Source organism: Octopus sinensis, linkage group LG4 (assembly GCF_006345805.1).
Source record: "Octopus sinensis linkage group LG4, ASM634580v1, whole genome shotgun sequence".
Lineage (NCBI taxonomy): Eukaryota > Metazoa > Mollusca > Cephalopoda > Octopoda > Octopodidae > Octopus > Octopus sinensis.
This window is the reverse complement of record NC_043000.1, coordinates 125,574,569-125,593,971: the sequence shown is the minus strand read 5'-3', so window position 1 is coordinate 125,593,971 and position 19,403 is coordinate 125,574,569. Positions and strand designations below refer to the sequence as shown.

The window sequence follows — 19,403 nt, the reverse complement described above, 5'->3', positions numbered from 1 at the left end:
CCAGGCTATAAGATAGTGTTACTGTCGAAGCCTTTAGGAACTTCTCTTGTAACCTCACTATGAAGAGAGCATCAGTGGTATTCTGACAAATCTGAATTTCATCTAATCTCAGTTGATTCTCTCTTTAATCAACTGTGCAATTTAGTTTCCTCTCTCAGCTGCCAAAAGACATTTTTTGCTATTCCAGTAACAAGTGTCTAAATCACCAAGAATTTGCTTAACTTAGTATACAATAATTAAAAAATAATAATTTTTTTAGGTGAGGGCACTACAGAAAAGAAGGAATTTAATAAGGCTGAATAAAAGAAAATATGAAAGACAAATCAATTTCCTTGCATTCAAATACCATCTATTTGCATCCAACTTGAAAATATCTACCTACATATTCATATAATTACAATACGAATTGTGAATATCATTTAACTACACTGTTGTTATGAAGCTGTCTTTATAAAAAGGTGGATGAAGCGCTATAATTTTCTCTACATTTAGGAATCAGGCAAACTACTACTTTATAATACAACCAGGAAATGTTAAAGAGCTTCTCATAAATGATAAGAATACTCTATGGGCAAATAGATCCGAGTACTTCTCCTTCACAAGATATTGTTTGGTCTAGTTATGTTAATCAAATGTTCAAATTGTGTTAATACACATACTATCAGAACACGGGTATAGTTCAAGATGCGTTTCAATTCCTCTCAAAGAAAGTATAGAAGCAACTAATTTAGAATTTTGCTTTGAAAGTCAAGATAAACATAATGACCAACACGATCTGATTACAGATAATGATAGACTCAGGAAACACATCCTTGAGTCTATTATTACATATAAATAAAACAATACAAAGCCTATTGTGAATTTTTAAAAAAAGACTTCTACCGATTCGAGAGAAAACACTAACAAGCTTTAATAGCTTAATAGAAGGGGGCAATATATGTCAGAGTCTGATTATCTAAATTATAGTCTCAAGTAACAAGCAGTAGCTTTTACAAGTTTGGCCAGCACAAAATTGATCATTTTCCAACTAAAATATATTTAATACTGGAGCAAAAGGATTTTCCTCCTTTTTACAGCATAGCAAAATATATTTAATCTGAGTCAAGATTGCAAGTAAGAGTGATTGCTTCACTTCAACATGGACTGTTCCTTTTTCTAGGTCATTTCTGTGGCTTTGTTAATTAGAAATAGAATAGCCTCTTATCTAACACCCCAAGTTCAACAAACAATCCCTACATAAAGTTCAATGTTTTTAATAACATTGGAATATGTTGTGCATGACTTGGAGGTTATTCTTGCAAGTAAAGATAAGAATATAAACAAATTCTTTATTCTTACAAATACATGTCACAAGTTGATTTAGCATCAGATTTATTAGATAACATAGAAAACAGCCAAACAATGTTTTTTTTAAAGAATTATTTCATGATATTATTGTAGACAGGCTATGAGAAACTTTTATTTCAGTGAAACTAAAAATAACCTGATTTTCCAGTGAATTCAGAAAATTTGAATTCATATTTTAATAGTTGTTTGTAGATATATGAAATATATACAAATTGAGACAACTATGTAGTAAGTATTAATTATCACTAAGTAAGTGTTAATTAAACTTCAGAATAATTATTTTCTTGAAATATTACTCTGAAATAGTTAAAAATTGTAGTATCTTACCTTTGGAGCTTTGCGCCCACCTGATTCACCGCTGCAATTAAAAAGAAAGAAAAAAGTGATAAGTAATTTGTTTTGCAAAGAAAATACAAGTATTAAAACTGAAAAACTAGATACTGCATGGAAAAGAAAACTAAACTAATTATTCTTGACAATTACATTTAATATTAAACAAAAATTTTATTAATTATATTTTTGGAACAGTAAAAACATTTATTTAAAGATAATTTTGTAAAAGTCAAGCAAGGTAAGATTACAAAAGCGGATTAGGCTGGGTGGGGGATTTTCGTTTATATTTACAATAAATCAACTGTTCTGAATCTCAGTTTCTGTTCTAAGTTGCAGTGGTTCAATCTAGTAAAGCCTAAAGAAGTGAAGCTACTATGTATCAAATAAGTTCTCGAATGTGTATGGACATATCAGAGATCAAAATGAACAAAGTATAGCTGTACTGGTACAGATAAAAATAATTTCCAAACAGCCTTCATATACCTTGTTTTTTCTAAACACTTAACCCCCTCACTCTCTCTCAGTAAATATAATATTGAATGCTTACTGGCTTTTATGGTCACTGATCTCTTCAATCTACCAGGACAAAATGGCTATCATTAATGAACGTAGCAATACATTCCTAGGTAACATGTAACATTTTACGACTGAAAGAAATTTAAACATTAGAAAGCCTAATTGCAAGAGAAATATAAGAATGTAAACACATTCTTTGAATGTTTTTGTTGTACTTTCACAGTATTCATTCTCTGCTCTTCATTTTCCTCCTCCTTATGTGGTATCCTGCAGCATCTCCTTGCCCTTCACCTCTACTTCCTTTTCTCTCACTGCCCTTTCCTCCACACACCTTCTCTGCTTCTTCAACAGCCCTTCTTGTGTTTCCTTTGCTGACTTAACCACACAATTCTGCACACCTTTCTTTTTTTCAATGGCCCTCTCTTCAGATTCCTCTCTACTCTGGTCTATTCTTTCTTTCCTTTTCCCTTTTCCTCATACAACTTATTATATTGGATAATCCCAGAATTTCCTTACTCATCACAATGTTGAATAACCCTTACACCTCCTACCCAATCACCTTTCAAATCTATCCCTCCTTTTTTTCTCAATAACTCCTGTCACTAATCCCTTTTCTCTCCTCTGTTCCCTGCCATACTCCCCTATTCTTTCCTTTTACTTAAACTCCCTAATCTCTCCACCCAGAATCATCGCCCACTTTCTATTCTATTCTTTCTTACTTATAGGGGGTCACTTTAGACCCTTAGTTACAAAATGATCCTCGCTATTGCTGGTGCCATATAAAATTTTTTTAAAAACTACCCAGTACACCCTATAAAATGGCTGACAGTAAAAAGGGCATCCAACCTGAGAAAACAGGCTGAAGTGGAAGTTAGTGCATGGCAGATCTCTCCAACACAGACCCCAAGATGTTGTCAAACTGTCCATCCGAAGCCAATATGATCTTGATGATGATGAAAAGCATTTCTTTCACACAGCATTCTGATATTTAAATTTATTTCAATCCTGATTCACACCATGTTGTGCATAAAATATTTATCATCTAATTATGTGCTTCCTTTAAATTGAAAAACACATCAATCCTTGCCCAGATTAGCCTCAAATTACTCAAATTAGCTTTTACAAATGTTACTTTATATTGAAAATTTTAGTTGTTAATTCATTCATAATGATATCATTCACACTGGCAAGGACTTCATGGTAAAAAGTACCTGTTTTAAAACTGTTATCTAAAAGAGCATTGAAATCTTGCAATTAAAAAGTAATCCCCAATATCTTTGAAGATGAATTTGTTCTTAAAGATAATGAATTAAGCATTTATAAGGCTTCATCATTTGTTCCAGGGGTTTCTACAAATGCATTTCATTTGGACAGAATGGAGAAAACAGAAAAGCATGTTTACAATATTTTAAAAAATTTTGCTATGTATATATATATATATATATATATATATATATATATATTGTCAAGCACCTATTTGGATGTGTGCAAAGGTGACGCTTCTACAATATTAATTAATTAAAAATTCCTTCCATTAATTTCTAACTCAGTGGGGAATATTTGTATGAGAAAAATTCACAAATATATTCATTAAAAAATTTTTTATACATATACACACGTTATATATACATATATATGTACACACATACACACACATACAGGGAAGAAATAATATCCTAAAAAATGTAGAAGTAAATAACAAATATGGTTATACAATGAGAAATAATTTTATTTTCTCCAAAGTTAAGTGAAGAGTAATAATTCTAAAATATTAAAAAACATTAAAAACATGTGACTACTCATTTTTTTTTTTAAACTACAGTTGTAAACATGTTGATTTCATATATTTTGAACTAGCATTTAAATAGAGTAAAAAGAAAATTTAAATAAAATCAATTGCAAAATATATAAGAATGTTATAGAAAAAAAATTGAAATATGAAGTTGATTACTTTTTTTTTTTCTACTAGACAGAAAGGAAATTGGTAAAAACTATTTTTCCCATAAAGAAGAAAAACTGACTTTTAAAACATATAAAATGTAGTTTCAGTTATTCTGCAGTCGAAGTTATGCACAGACTTAGTAAAGAAAGAGATGTTGTTATATGGAAATCCAGACTCTGTGTTATATTAATATATTTTATTATTTCATTTCCTACTGCATTGTTTGAAATGCTTTTGTTGTGCATACATGCATATGCCCAAACACACCTCTCTATGAAAATGAAAATAACTTGACCTTTGATTAAACATGAAAACTTTCCCTTCGATCTAATTTAGTCTACAATGTTTATTTGATTCTCAGATAAACATCGAAGAAATTTTTTTTTTTTTTAAAGGTTAAATTGATCACACCTTGTGCTGTAATTCCTCTCAATTTTAAAGATTAAGTTATTTCATATTATATAAAAAAATTTTTTAAATCATTTACAAATTTTCTCATCAGAGAAATTACTGATACATAATAGCACAGCTACCAACTTTCTTTTAGTTACTACTTGATGAGATCAATATATTATTAGGAAATCTGCTTAGAGATTTAGGAATTTCTGGAACAATATATATTGTTTACCAAATAAGACTATTAGAAGTCTGCTTACTCCCATTAACCATTTTAGTTCGTATATTTCTGTTGAAAAACACGTTTCCTTTATCTTAAATCATTCTGAAAATAAAGACTTTAGTAAAATAACTTGTTTTTATTAATCTGGTATTTGGAACTTAACATGAAATTTTGATGGGAATTTTTAATTTAAAATCACTAAAACAGGAAAATTGTATCAAAGAATCAGGAGCAATTTTGGATAGATTGGTACATCATCATTATCATCATCATCCTCAACAACAACAATAATATCTAATGTCTGTTTTCCATGTTGGCAATGGTTAGATAGCTTGATAGTAACTGGCAAGGCCAAGGGCTGTACCAGGTTTCACATTCTGTTTCAGTATGGTTTCTACAGCTGAATGTACTTCCTAATGCCAACCACTCCACTGAGTATACTGGGTGCTTTTTACATGGCTCCATCACCATTTCAAAAAGATTAACCTTATTGATGTCAACACACTTGGAACAGAGAGCTCTTGGTTCTATGATAAGGACATAAAATGAGTTGTATTTAGTAACTTAGGGTGAAAACTAGTCTGAAAAGTTCTCCACAGAAATCCTTAATGTCAAGTCTATGGATGCCCAATGTCAGAAGATTGATAAACAAGATAGCTGCTGTGTCTTTGTAAGAATTACTTTATGCATTTATGTCATGAATGTTATGCAAATACAGTTCTTCAACATGATTACTTGTGCAAATACATCACAAATAAAAATCTCAATCAAAACCATCGGCAAACAGAACGCTCATGTATTGAAAGACTTTGCTACACTTCATAAAAGAATACGATATTTATAAAATGTATTTATCTAAACCATGATAAAACTACCACATAAGCACTGAACTTTAATATTGATGCACAAAGGAACAAAAAAAAAAAAGACAAAAACTTTCTTTTCTCCATTTCTGCAAGAAATACTTAGCAAATCAAGTGCCCATAATGTAATAACACTGTCAACTTACAAAGTACAACTTTGAGTACGATTTCCTGTTCAGTTACAAACCACTTAACTGTTATTTCCTTATATTTAACACAACAGATCAGTAAAATCTTAACCAATGAAAACAGTTATGATTTTTATTTAACAAGAATGCTTTTCTTGTTAAACCAATGAAATTCTTTTTCTCCCTTTCTTCTCCAAAGGCTGTCTCCAGATACTTTCTGTTAGTAAATAGCAACTCACTTTTCTCTTCAAAAGAAAAATAGACAACAAAAGGAGAACAGCAGTGTTTTCAATCAGGAAATTCATGAATGCTGTGTGGCTAAGTTTTTCCAGTTTCTATCTTGATTTTTCTAACTTTATTAGAGAAATATAGAACAAGAATAAACTTGAGGTCAACAATTCTATTACATGCAAATATTAATATTGGTTTCAAATTTTGGCACAAGACTAGCATTTTCGTAGGGGTGGGGGATGAGTGGATTAACCTTTTAGTGTTCTGATTATGGTATCAAACATAATGCTTACTGATTCACATTGATTTGAATTAATCATGCATTATCTCATATCTTCAAGATCTTGATGGTGTAATTACCTAATGTAGAATAACATTGTAGGGTAGGTGTGAGAGCCTGGATCTGGTCAGTTTGAACATAAAATAGATTAAATATTTTGGCCGGATATGGCCGGTTTAAATACTAAAGGGTTAAACCCGCTCCAGTGCTCAATTGGTACTCATTTTCTCAATGCTGAAAGGATGAAAGACTAAGCCTACCTCAATGGAATTTGAACTCAGAATGTAAGGATAGATGAAATGCTGCCAAGCATCTTGTCCAGTATGCTAACAATTCAGCCTGCTAGCCACCTTACAAATATAAATATTCAACTTTTGCTTTTTATCCTTCAGAGTTAAAGATACAAGTAATGTTTATAGAGTAGAGTTAATTCAATCACATATGAAAACTTGGCTTTGTGTTGAGTGATGGAAAAAATAAAAATCAATGCTACAATACATATGTATATATCTATATCTATATCTACCTATCTATCTATATATATATATATATATATATATAGATAGATAGATATAGACAGAGATAGATAGATAGAGATAGACAGAGATAGATAGATAGAGATAGACAGAGATAGATAGATAGAGATAGACAGAGATAGATAGATAGATAGATAGAGTACTACTGAATATATAACAGATTCATGCCAACAGGGAAAACAAAAATGATGATGGACGATGACATCTTTTAATGTTACGAGAATATTTTTTGTTGTTTCCTGTTCAAGATATATATTCGGTTTTAATGGCATCTTGGGCAAGTGTCATCGACTACAGCTTCAGGCTAACCGAGGCCTAGTGAGTGGATTTGGTAGATAGAAACTGAAACCTCATTGTGTATATTAAAGAATGTGAAAGGAAAAGAGACCTTTGGATGTCCATCCAGACAGACAAGATTGATGTGGTTGATGTTCATGATGAAAATCTGTAGGTCAGTCAATTGAAAGAACAAATTCAGAAGGGTAGAATTATAAAGACTTGCATTTCATGGTGGTGGTGGTGGTGGTAGGAAGCAAAGGTTTTAATGCAGGGCCTAGAGGAGAAATCCATTAAGAGTGATGGTAGGAAGAACGATTGGTGGATCAGGTGGTCCTGGCTGGCAAGGGATACAGTCAATTAGTCCTGAAGAGCAAAAGCTTTTCATTTCTATATTTTAAAATCGAAATTAAGGGGTTTTGTACATGAAAATCCCGTGAGGTTTGAGAAATTGATATTTAGTTTGACTCTCTGGAGATGAAATATGGGCATCAAAGGAATTCAAGTGGGTTGATGTTCTGGCAAATAAGGACTATACACTGTTGTGTGTGGAAATAGGGGCAATGATGCAAGACAGTATGAGAGGCAAGAAGTGTCAGAGAGAGGAAACAGTGAGTCTGTGAGTGAGAGCTGTGTATTGACAAGCAAATCATTGTCAATTAGAAAAATGGCATTACTTTGGATACAGTCTCATGTGCATAGGCATTAACAACATCCCACAGCTACAAGTAGAACTCTAATGATACTGGAGAACTGGGTGTGTGCAATATTAACGTTGAATTTGAATTTTTGCAGGTTAATAGAAACGAGTTTCAGACAATATGCAGTTCTAGAAAGGAGAGGGCTGAAAAAGGGATTTTATCATAAAAGCTGATACATAGGTGCAGGTATGGCTGTATGGTAAGGGGTTTGTTTTCCAACCACATGGTTCTGGACCCCTTTAGTTGGTTCCAGTTTCAGTCACACTGTGTGGCACCTTGGGCAAGTGTTTTCTACTATAACCTCAGGTCAACCAAGGCCTTGTGAGTGGATTTGGTTGAAAGAAAGTGAAAGTTCTGAGTTCAAATTCCGTCGAGGTCGACTTTGCTTTCATCCTTTCGGGGTTGATAAATTAAGTACCAGTTATGCACTGGGGGTCAATGTAATCGACTTAATTCCTTTGTCTGTCCTTGTTTGTCCCCTCTATGTTTAGCCCCTTGTGGGCAATAAAGAAATAAGAAAGTGAAAGAAGCCTGTCACGTATGTATATATATATGTGTGTGTGTGTGTGTTTGTCTGTCTGTCTCCCATTACCACTTGACAAATAGTGTTGGTGTGTTTATGTTCCCATAACTTAGCGGTGTGGCAAAAGAGACTGATAGAATAAATACCAGGCTTTAAAGAAAACAAAAGTACTAGGGTGAATTCTTCAAGGTGGTGTCCCAGCATGCCCGCAGTCTAATGAGCAAAACAAATAAAAGCTAAAAGATAACCTACAATTTATATACTGTTTTGTCATCAGAACACTTAAAATATGTTCATGATAATTTTTCTTTCTTCTTTAATTTCATTATAAAATTTGGAGTTCAGAAAAATTACTTGTGTTGAGTTGTAAATAGATTTACAACCTTCCCATGGATAACATTTAAATATGTTAAGTTTTAGTTGTGATAGATGCCTTAAATGTTATGATCTTATGTTTATTTGGGTTGGAACAATACTGTACAAAAACAAAATATTTCCATGAATTGTAAGGATTCCTAAACCCAGTGTGTAATTCCTGATTCTGAAAATGAGCTGAATGACACTCTGGTCAGTCTAAGGAAAAGTTCTAAAAGTAAACTATGTACCTTATTACCTAGAAATGTAGAAATATGACAAGACTTCACAAAATTTGTCAACAAGGCGCAGGAGTCGCATCTTGGGCAAGTGTCTTCTACTATAGCTTCGGGCCGACCAAAGCCTTGTGAGTGGATTTGGTAGACGGAAATTGAAAGAAGCCCATCATACGTACGTACGTACGTATGTATATGTTTGTGTGTCTGTGTTTGTCTTCCCAACATCGCTTGACAACCGATGCTGGTGTGTTTACGTCCCTGTAACTTAGCAGTTCAGCAAAAGATACCAATAGAATAAGTACAAAGAATAACTCCTGGGGTCGATTTGCTTGACTAAAGGCAGTGCTCCAGCATGGCTGCAGTCAAATAACTTAAACAAGTAAAAGAGTAAATATGAGCTTAAAATTTATAAGCTAAAGGCCAAATGCCTTACCCACTTAGCAGTTTTGCTTCTACTATATAACAAAAAGATAACTTGTTTGCTTTTTCTTTTGTTTTTCTTTATTGGTGGTGGTGGTGGTGGGGGGGGGGGAATAAAGAACAGATAATCCTAGAATTGCTTTCTGATCAGTGTTCCATATTGATTTTTGACAAAACCATTTTTAATGCAAGTTTAATTCTTTTAGTTGTTTTTTTGTTAGATTCCCCACTTCGACTTTTAAAAAAAAATTTATTTTTTTTATTAGAGAAATCACTCAAAATTTCGACCATGTGTTCTTCCCAACCTTCCAATTTTTTACATCTAATCAGCTGGTCTATGACAGATAATTTCAAACAGTCAAGTCAAAAATCAAAAGGAATTTTTCATGAAACAATACACAATATTTTAATAATGTTTTCAATGACAAAGAGATTATTAAACAATGAAACAAACAAAACCTAAAGAAGCAGCAGCATTAAAAAATACTTTTAACTTCCAAGTTTTACAAGAGTAACCAACAATAGTTATTGCAAAGAATCTTGTTATTTGTAAAATTAAATCCACAAACGAATTGTAAAGCATTTTGATAGAACAAGCATGTAAGTATCTAAGTATCTATTATCTTTTACTCGTTTCAATCATTGGATTGCAGCCATGCTAGGGCACTACCTTGAAGGTTGTAATCAAACAAATCAACCCCTGAACCTAAAGGAGTGTTTAATACATAAATTGGTATATCCAATAATTTTTATACCACTATGTGTGATGGCTATTTAAGCAATGTGTCTGAGGATAATTAATGGGTTAGATGTATGCTGATAAAGGACAAAAACCCTTGAAATATGGCATATGTGCTCATTACCCATTTTTCATAGTTTACATTTGAATTCTTGGATACGAAATGCTGTAGCAAAAATCAGTGCACGCTAGAATTTCCATTGAATATCTGTAGAAATAACCTTAACAAAATAATATGTGTATGTGTGTGTATGAGTGTATGTGTGTGTATATATATGTATCCATGCATGTATGGGTTCTACACAATTTCTGCCTGTCAAATTCACTTACAAGGCATTGGGTGGCCTGAGCTAGAGAAGACACTTACCCAAGGTGTTGTGCAGTGGAATTGAACCTGAAAACATGCGGTTGCAAAACAAGCTTCTTAACCACACAGCCATGCCTATGTATGTAAGTATATATGTAGGTACATACATGGGGGAGGGGGGGGGGCTTAGGGCACAATGCATACACACATTTGTATAGACACCCACATTTTCCATTTAACCATTGAGATAAGATTGTTCTTTTATACCATTATTTGGAAATTTAAGCTGATATTTAACCATCAAAGAATTGAAAATCTAATATAGAAAACATTAGTCTTTCATTGCATCTTGAATATTGACTTCTTGGATATTGACAAAATTTTATAAAAAAAAAAAAAGGAAGAAAAAGAAAAAAAAAAAAGCTTTCAATATTTTGAAGCAAGAGACATAATTACAATGACAAAAGATTCGATATTCCATACCCAACCTTGTCTTAAAAGCCATCACCACATAAGCAGGCTGGGTTAAATTTTGGATGTAATAATAACTGTTTTATTTTCATTATGCACACACTAGCTAGTTCACTCAGCCTCTCTTCAATGCATTATACAATTTTTAAAAAATTTTTATTTCTTTATTTTATTTTGTTTTTGTATGACTAGATTTCCATTTTGGTAAAACAATTAGAAATTTAGGGCCTCTCTTTACAATAAACAGATTTTGTAAATACAATGATCAACCAATGTAATCTGATGCATAAAATTTATGATAAAATCAATGATTCTCTCTCTTTTTTAACAAATGAAATGGCCTACATCAAGAATTCAAGCTGATGTTAAAAATCAATATTCACATTAACTTAGTGAATACCAAGAAGCAACAACGGAAGCTTCAGTGAGAATAACTGACACTGAATTACCACTTAGTGTCACTAGCTTTAAAAATAGGCAATTAATTAGTGCAGCACCAGTCAACACTACCATAAGCTTTTGCATATGGATATAGTAAATCTCTGTTCACTTAGACATAACTGTAATTCTAATATAATTAGAAAAATGAATTTTTAATATTACATACACAAACAGAAAATGGATACGATTTGACTTATTGCAGATTTTAATTTAATTCCTCCACACAACACACACATACACACAAAATTTAAACAATTTATGTTATAAAAAATAAAATTGATATATATATATATCAGAATATCATTCATATATCATTCATTATATTTTATTGTTTGGTATAATTATAAAGTAACAAGGAAGTATAAATAACAAAAACTAATAATGAATCCACATAATTATCATTATCCAATTATATTTTATGAATTTCTGATATCAAAGATACAGGTTTTTTTTCTCTTTTTCATCACTCTAATACCTGGTTATTGATAACCATATAATCCTATATAAAGAAACTGCTTTAACTGTAGTGTATGTTATTTTTTATTAATTCAATCATCTTTCCAGCTAAATTTTATGGTTAGGAGTAAAATTCTACCTTCACTTGTTTTGAAGTATAGATTAAACCAATTTAACTTCAGATATGATCATTTATTTTGTAGTACTTCATCAAAATTCCCCACTTCTATTCAAAGTTTCCCCAAGTTTAACCAAAGCAATTACGACTCTTAAAGGAATGTAAATTTATCTAACCTTTAACTCTTGAACTAAAACTAAGAATTTAACTCTTAAACTGAATACTGTTTTGAGATAATTCTATTCTATTCTGCTAGTCTTTGTTTTCAATTAAATCCACAAAACAATCAAGAGTCAATGTGTTGATCAGTAAAGTACCAAGTGTAAAATGATTTACTATTAAATATAGTAACTATGACACTAATGTATAAATCACCATTATTTTGAATTTGCTTTTCTATGTTTGCACTGGTCATCTTTAGGGCAGTGTCTTGCCATTGTTACAATCTTGCAAGGTTCAGTTCCCTCAGACCAACTTTTACTATTTCTTCGCCTTTCATATGGTTCATCTACTTCAATCATGTGGCACTTCTACACCCAATAAACATACTCTGTATGTATCACATGACAGTCCCGAAACAGTATTCTCTCTTGCATGCTACATCTGAATCAACTTTAACCCTTTCGTTACTGTATTTATTTCGAGATGCTGTGAGCTGGCAGATAAGGTGGCGAGCTGACAGAAATGTTAGCATGCCAGGTGAAATGCTCAGTGGTATTTCGTCTGTCTTTATGTTCTGAGTTCAAATTCCACCGAGGTTGACTTTGCCTTTCATCCTATTGGGGTCGATTAAATAAGTACCAGTTACACACTGGGGTCGATATAATCGACTTAATCCATTTGCCTGTCCTTGTTTGTCCTTTCTGTGTTTAGCCCCTTGTGGGTAGTAAAGAAATAGGTATTTATTTTGTGATGATCTGTGTTTCTTTCAATTACTTTAAATATAACAAAGAATTTAGTAAATTAAATTTATCTATCATTCTGCTAGTGTTAGGAACATAAATTGTAACTAAGGTTTGGTGGAAGATTTTAATTCAAAACTTATGAAAACCAGACATTTGTACAACAGAGCCGGTTTCAGCCAGGCTGGTATCAAAAGGGTTAATAGCTGGTTCCTCTATTGAGCCTACTTGCAGTAAACCTTTCTTCCATGTGTTCTCTTTCAACAACCTCTTCTGATATTTCCATGCTTCTTTCTTCTTAACATCGGTAAGGGTAATTGTGCTGCTATTATTTCACACAGGCTTTTCTACAATTACTTTTTGATTTGAACTGAAACTGTTTCATAATTTAGAACACCTCACATGTCTTATTCTTTCATTGTAGAACACTAGCAAAGCTCTTTCATCTTTACTCATCGCTCCATACACCTGATATATAGCTTCTAGCAACCTTTTAGCTTCTATAGCCCAATTTACAGTACTATTATACCCCATAAAGCCTTCATTTGTCTGGAATCTTGTCCTGTGACAGGCCTGGTTTATGACTTGTGACAAATGGTCTTCTAGAAACTTCAAGTTGTTCTCTGTTACAAATTACTGGAGTCTTAAGTGTTTTGTTTGAGTTATAATGAACACCAGAATCTATTGATAGAATCTTTAGCCAATGCTTTCTCTCTCTCTCTATATATATATATATATATATATATTATATATATATATATATATATATAATATATATATATATATATATATATATATATATACACACACACACACACACACACACACACACATATATACATACACACACACACAACATGTAAAAACCATGTCTTTACATAAAATATCTTCATGAGTAGAAGAAGGCCAATCAGCTACACTATTTCTAAGCCTGTGTAGAGATTTCATAGGTTGATTGAGTTCCTTTCTGGGTACACAATCACTGTTGTTCACAGAGACAAGTGCTTGTAAATAGTCAATGAATGTTGGTTCATGAAAATGACTGGCTGTAGCTTCTGTTTAAAAGAGAAATATTTCAAAAATTTACACTTATTATTCTGGTCATCATTGCTTTAGTTACAGCTAGTTGACATTGATTACATATTCAGAAACTGAAACATGCAGTTCAGAGTCTTCAACATGTTATACTTCACGCATTTTCTTTCCTTTTTTTTTTTTTTTTTTTTTTTTTTTGCTATACTCAAAAATTATTTATGCTCTAAGTGAATCTGAAGATTACATATTTTTCTAACCATTTAACAGCACACAAACTTGAATTCATTAAAAAAATATTTTTCATATGTTGTCAAAATTTTCATTACACAAGTGTGACCTGCTTACTGACACAATTCCACAGCATTTTGGTTATGTTTGTGAATGACCAGCAGTGATATAAATCAGGCTTTTTTTTAATTTCCTTTTCCTTTTTAGTATTCAGCTTAGGGCTACATGGACTTATATTTATGTAGACTGACTTTAGCCTTATGACATAGGGCCATCAATCAGCCATTAGTCATATCTCGGAATGTAATATATTTTTGTGCTGTGTATAACTAACAAAGGAGTTACTTTAATTTTCGTGTAAACTTAAAGGAGGTGAGAAGCCAAAATCATAAATTCTTCAGACAAAAAAGCTTAACAGAATTTCCTCCAGATCTTTATATTCTGAGTTCTAATCCTGCCAAGGTACTTATTTTATCAGGCATGATAAAATAAGTACCAGTAAAACACTGGAGTTGAAGTAATCGATTTGTTCCCTCACCTAAAACTACTGGCCCTGTGCCAAAATTTGAAACAGTATTATGTAAACTTAACTCTTTGGCCTTTAAACTGACCACAGCCAATCAAAACAGTCATCCTGTTTTAAGCTCAAATGAGCCCAGATCTGAGTTTTCACATCTATCCTACAATATCATACTAAAACAAAGAATCACATCATAGAAATATTGAAGCTGTGGGATAATGCATGATTAATTCAAAACAATATGAATAAATAAGCATTACCTTTTTTTCCTTTCCACCTTGTTTACCACATGAATATATTTTTATCATCATTACACCTTTTCTTTCTTTTCTTTTTATTTCCTTCATTTTATTTTTACCTTCCTCTTTCAGTCCTTTACATTCTTTTATTTTGGCCCCACATAAAATATAAGGTATATTAGAACACTTCTCTGTTGTTTAATTCTTAGAAATTTTAGTTTCTGTTATGTAGATTAAATATATTTGAAAAGCATAGTGATAAAGAAAGAAGGAAAAAGAAAAGGAAGTGAAGAGAAGAAAAGCTACTGGCATGTGTATTGCTTTGTTGATCAAACTAATGAGATTCAGTAGGACAGGTGCAGGATGTCAAATTGGTTGTATACCAAACTTGACATCCGATACCCATCCCACTTCCTTGAAGCTATAAATCATTGAAGTAAGATAACTTCATAAACTTTAACTTTGCAGTACAATGTTTGTTGGATTGATAGAATCAAATTACTAATTTTTGGTCGAACAGTGTTAAGATAGATCTTCTTCATAAAAGTGTTTAACTCACAGAGCGGTATTTATCTAATTGACAGACGCAAACAATGTATTGCTGGTTGAATGGTCTGTCGTTCAAGTTTAAAATTTGCAAACTGACACGATCCCAATGTAATGAAGTCACAGAGAAGGCATGCCTATACCATTGCTTCTTCTAAATTACAAGTAACACAATTTGCTAAGGGAAAATGGTTATGGAGCTGCTGTAAAGCATTTTGGATCACCTCCAACTGAGAAAACTATGTGACTGGCAAAAACAAAAGAAACTACTTTAGCAGGTAATAAAATCAAAATACAATATTTACACTAAAAATTAAAGATGATGGAACTAGAACTAGAGCTTCTGTACAAGCAACTGTGCATAGTCAGCTTTCCTCCTGGCTAGAGCTTTTTTATATGAAGTATTATTGATATATGTTGTTATATTAGACAAAAGCTTGATACTAACTTTAGGAAACAGTTTTGTAAAGAGATATTTGCAGAACCAAACAATGATGATGATAAAATACAATAAATTTTCAAATGGTTGTTAATACAAAATACTTATTTAGTCATAAATAAACCTAACTATTCTCAAGTGAGATAGCATCACACCTTCAATTTCTAGTAAATTTAGCACACTATTACCTAGTTATTTTCTCTATTTATACTTGCCATGCTATGGTGCTATAGATAGAATAGAATAGAAGCTCACAACTAATTCACCTGAGTAGCTTTTATACAACTTCTAATTCAACTATGATTCCTAAGAGGTAGATTGATTCATACAAAAATGTTAACATACAAAAATGTAGACTTATTTTCTCTTACATTGTACCAAGGATTTTTTTTTCATTGAAAACATAAATAAGATGAGAACATTATATTGCAACTATAAATAAATTTGCAAAATCACATTTAGAATGTAAATGCTTTTAAAGTTACACAAGTTATAGGCGCAGGAGTGGCTGTGTGGTAAGTAGCTTGTTTACCAACCACATGGTTCTGGGTTCAGTCCCACTGCGTGGCACCTTGGGCAAGTGTCTTCTACTATAGCCTTGGGCCGACCAAAGCCTTGTGAGTGGATTTGGTAGACGGAAACTGAAAAGAAGCCCGTCTATGCATGTGTGTGTTTGTGTGTCTGTCTTTGTCACCCTCACATTGCTTGACAACCGATGCTGGTGTGTTTATGTCCCTGTTACTTAGCGGTTCAGCAAAAGAGACCGATAGAATAAGTACTGGGCTTATAAGAGAATAAGTCCCGGGGTCGAGTTGCTCGATTAAAGGCAGTGCTCCAGCATAACCGCAGTCAAATGACTGAAACAAGTAAAAGAGTAAGTACTGAAGTATTTTGGATAATCTATAATCTACTTACTATCATTAAAAATCATCTTTAATGACCAAAATCCAGCCTAACATAATTAATTGGAAACCAACTTTACACTTACAGGGCAATTAGTCATATACATTGGTACATATTGAGAAAGAACTGTTTACTCTAAAATAATCAGTATTTTATATATGAGACTTAGGGGAGGATATGAATGGAATATGGACTTCCTAGCTACATATGAGAGTGAATTTTAAGTATAAAATATATGAAACGGATAAAAGGAAGATAGCAAGTTTTCAATTAAGATTTGTGGGGCCAAAAGAAAGAATGTAAAGGACTGAATAAATTTACATTATCTGAAGGAAAATGTAAATATCTTTGATTTTAAGCAACAAAATTATTTCTTTATTTGCGACTGTAATTTTATAAACTGTCTTGGAGGATATAAAATAACTTCATTAAATGCAATCAAAATAGAGCTTTAAATGTGAAATTTAATTTTCTATATTTTATCCTAATTGATTTCCCATTATTACATCCTTTTGCAAAATCAATTGTGAATACCTTTCATGAATAATTTTCTTATATCTCCAGTCAATCCATTTCCTATAAGTATGTAGGAATTAATAAATACTAAGGAAAAGTATGAGTGGGAAGAAACACTTATTCGTTTGTGTGCAGAACATCAACAGTAAAATTACATTTATTTTGACTAAGAAAGAGGACAGTTTAGCAAACGAATAATTATAATTGACTGCAACAGCCATAACGGAATCAGGAATAAAGTTGACTGGAAGTCAGAACAACAAAGCATAGATATTTAATGGGTGACACCACAAAACAATATTTCATTTGCTTTAGGTCAACACGGTTAGAATATATTGCTAAGTCAAGAAATATAATTTTCTTCTAACCAAAATATAGTCTTTGGTTGGGTGATAGGTCTTTGAAAAATAACAGTCAACTGTTTTTATTGATCTTTGCTGAGTTTATTTCTTGTAGTAGTCTTCACAAAAAGAAAAAAAAAAAACACAAAATAAAGATAAAAAAAAAAGAAAAAAAAAACAGTATCTCTAGTTTTTATATCCTGGCACAGACTCAAACAACATAAAACCAAAGTTATATACAATTTAGGACTGATGCATAACAGATAACTTACACCTCAATAAACTGAAATGATTATCCAAACTTTACAAACTAGATACTTAACCATACTGAAAATATCTCATACTTGCCATTATAGTCTAATATCTTGCTGTCAAACACCGAATTTGAGAGCTCACATTTTAGTAAAAGCTACATATAACAGTTGCATGTATTAATAACAAAAGCAAAGAAAACATTTCATTTTCTTGAATTTCTAATATTTATCACTTAGGATAAGAAAGTTGAAGAAACAATCATACAAATTTAGAAAACAATACCATATCACTTACAGAACATTTGAATGCTGTAAGACAATATCTAATTAATCTGTAACCGAACAAAATATTACAAAAGGGAAGTACCAAACATATTGATCACAATTTATTTAGTCAAAGGGTGATGACCTGCAGAGACACATCCATGATGAGAAAAATAATGAAATTGTAATTACACAAATTTCTGTGCATGTAAATCAAGTATTAAACTATTGTTTGGGGATTAAGGATTAAAGAAATTATATTCATATGAGATTTTAGCATGTTCGTCTGTAGGCAATGTCAAATTTTAGTGCAAATGAAATTTCACCTTTAGGCAAGAGGTACTTCACCTTTGGTTAGAGACAAACACAACATACACTAAGTATGAACAAATCTCGTACTATACTAAATCACCAGTCACAACAGTCAGTTTTATATGCAATACTCAAATGATACTAACTAGCTTTCAACTGTCCTTACATAGTACCATATCTGCAACCAAAGGTCTTTGGGATCAGAATGAAGTCAACATTAAAATAAATCATCAACATCATTGTTTAACGTCTGCTTTCCATGCTGGCATGGGTTGGATGGTTTGATCAAGGACTGGCAAGCCAGGAGGCTGCACCAGGCTCCAATCTGATCTGGCAAGGTTTCTACAGCTGGATGCCCTTCCTAACGCCAACCACTCCAAGAGTGTAATGAGTGCTTTTTACATACCACTGGCATTGACCACACTCGAATGGTGCTTTTTCTGTGCTACTGGCATGGGTGCCAGTCAGGTGGCACTGGCAATGACCACGCATCACTATAAGAAATCATGGAATCATGATATTGACCAGACTATCGGATGTTGTTATACATCACTGGTCTCAGTGCGCTTTACATTGTTTTAGCCTTTGAATGATGTCATTCCACTCGGTAGGTGAACAGATCAACATACCCACTGATCGAAGACTATTCCATTGCATGGAAACCTATTTACAGCTGAGTAGACTGAAGCAACAGGAAATGAAGTGTTTTGCTCCAGAACACAATGCACTGCACGGTCTGGAAATAGAACCCATGATCTAGCCATCATGAATGCGACACCCTAACTACCAAGTCACATGCCTTCATAGAATAAGAGATAGAGAACATAAAAAAAAAAAAGAGGCAGGATAATTTATATTAAGTTGTGAGGGGAAGAGGGATAGAGTCAATGACATTTGTGAGTACTCCTCATCTGGTGAGTTTGGTATGACGGATGTTCGTTCTAAACTTCTGTAGAACAATGTCTGCAAGAACTAAAGACCTGACCTGATGTTTACAACAGCGTGTAACTTTGCTAAAAATCACACAAAGACCAGGTAATGATGTTAAACCAGGCAGTATATTA

General features: G+C 32.4%; 1 protein-coding gene and 1 long non-coding RNA gene across 20 annotated transcripts in view; one reads left to right on the top strand and one right to left on the bottom strand.

Annotated features, from left to right (window-relative positions):
- LOC115211116 (kinesin-like protein KIF13B) overlaps positions 1 to 19,403 on the bottom strand; it is a 772,943-nt gene that overhangs the window by 527,131 nt on the left and 226,409 nt on the right. For all 19 annotated transcript variants that reach the window (XM_036502438.1, XM_036502452.1, XM_036502447.1 and 16 more), the window contains one exon: positions 1,675 to 1,705. In XM_036502438.1, coding sequence (XP_036358331.1) covers positions 1,675 to 1,705 — 31 coding nt within the window. The remainder of the gene's footprint in view (positions 1 to 1,674; positions 1,706 to 19,403) is intronic.
- The window catches only part of LOC118763113, a 285,588-nt gene continuing 276,373 nt past the window's right edge, over positions 10,189 to 19,403 (top strand). The window contains exons 1-2 of the long non-coding RNA XR_004998867.1: positions 10,189 to 10,284; positions 13,740 to 13,743. This is a non-coding gene — a long non-coding RNA (uncharacterized LOC118763113). The remainder of the gene's footprint in view (positions 10,285 to 13,739; positions 13,744 to 19,403) is intronic.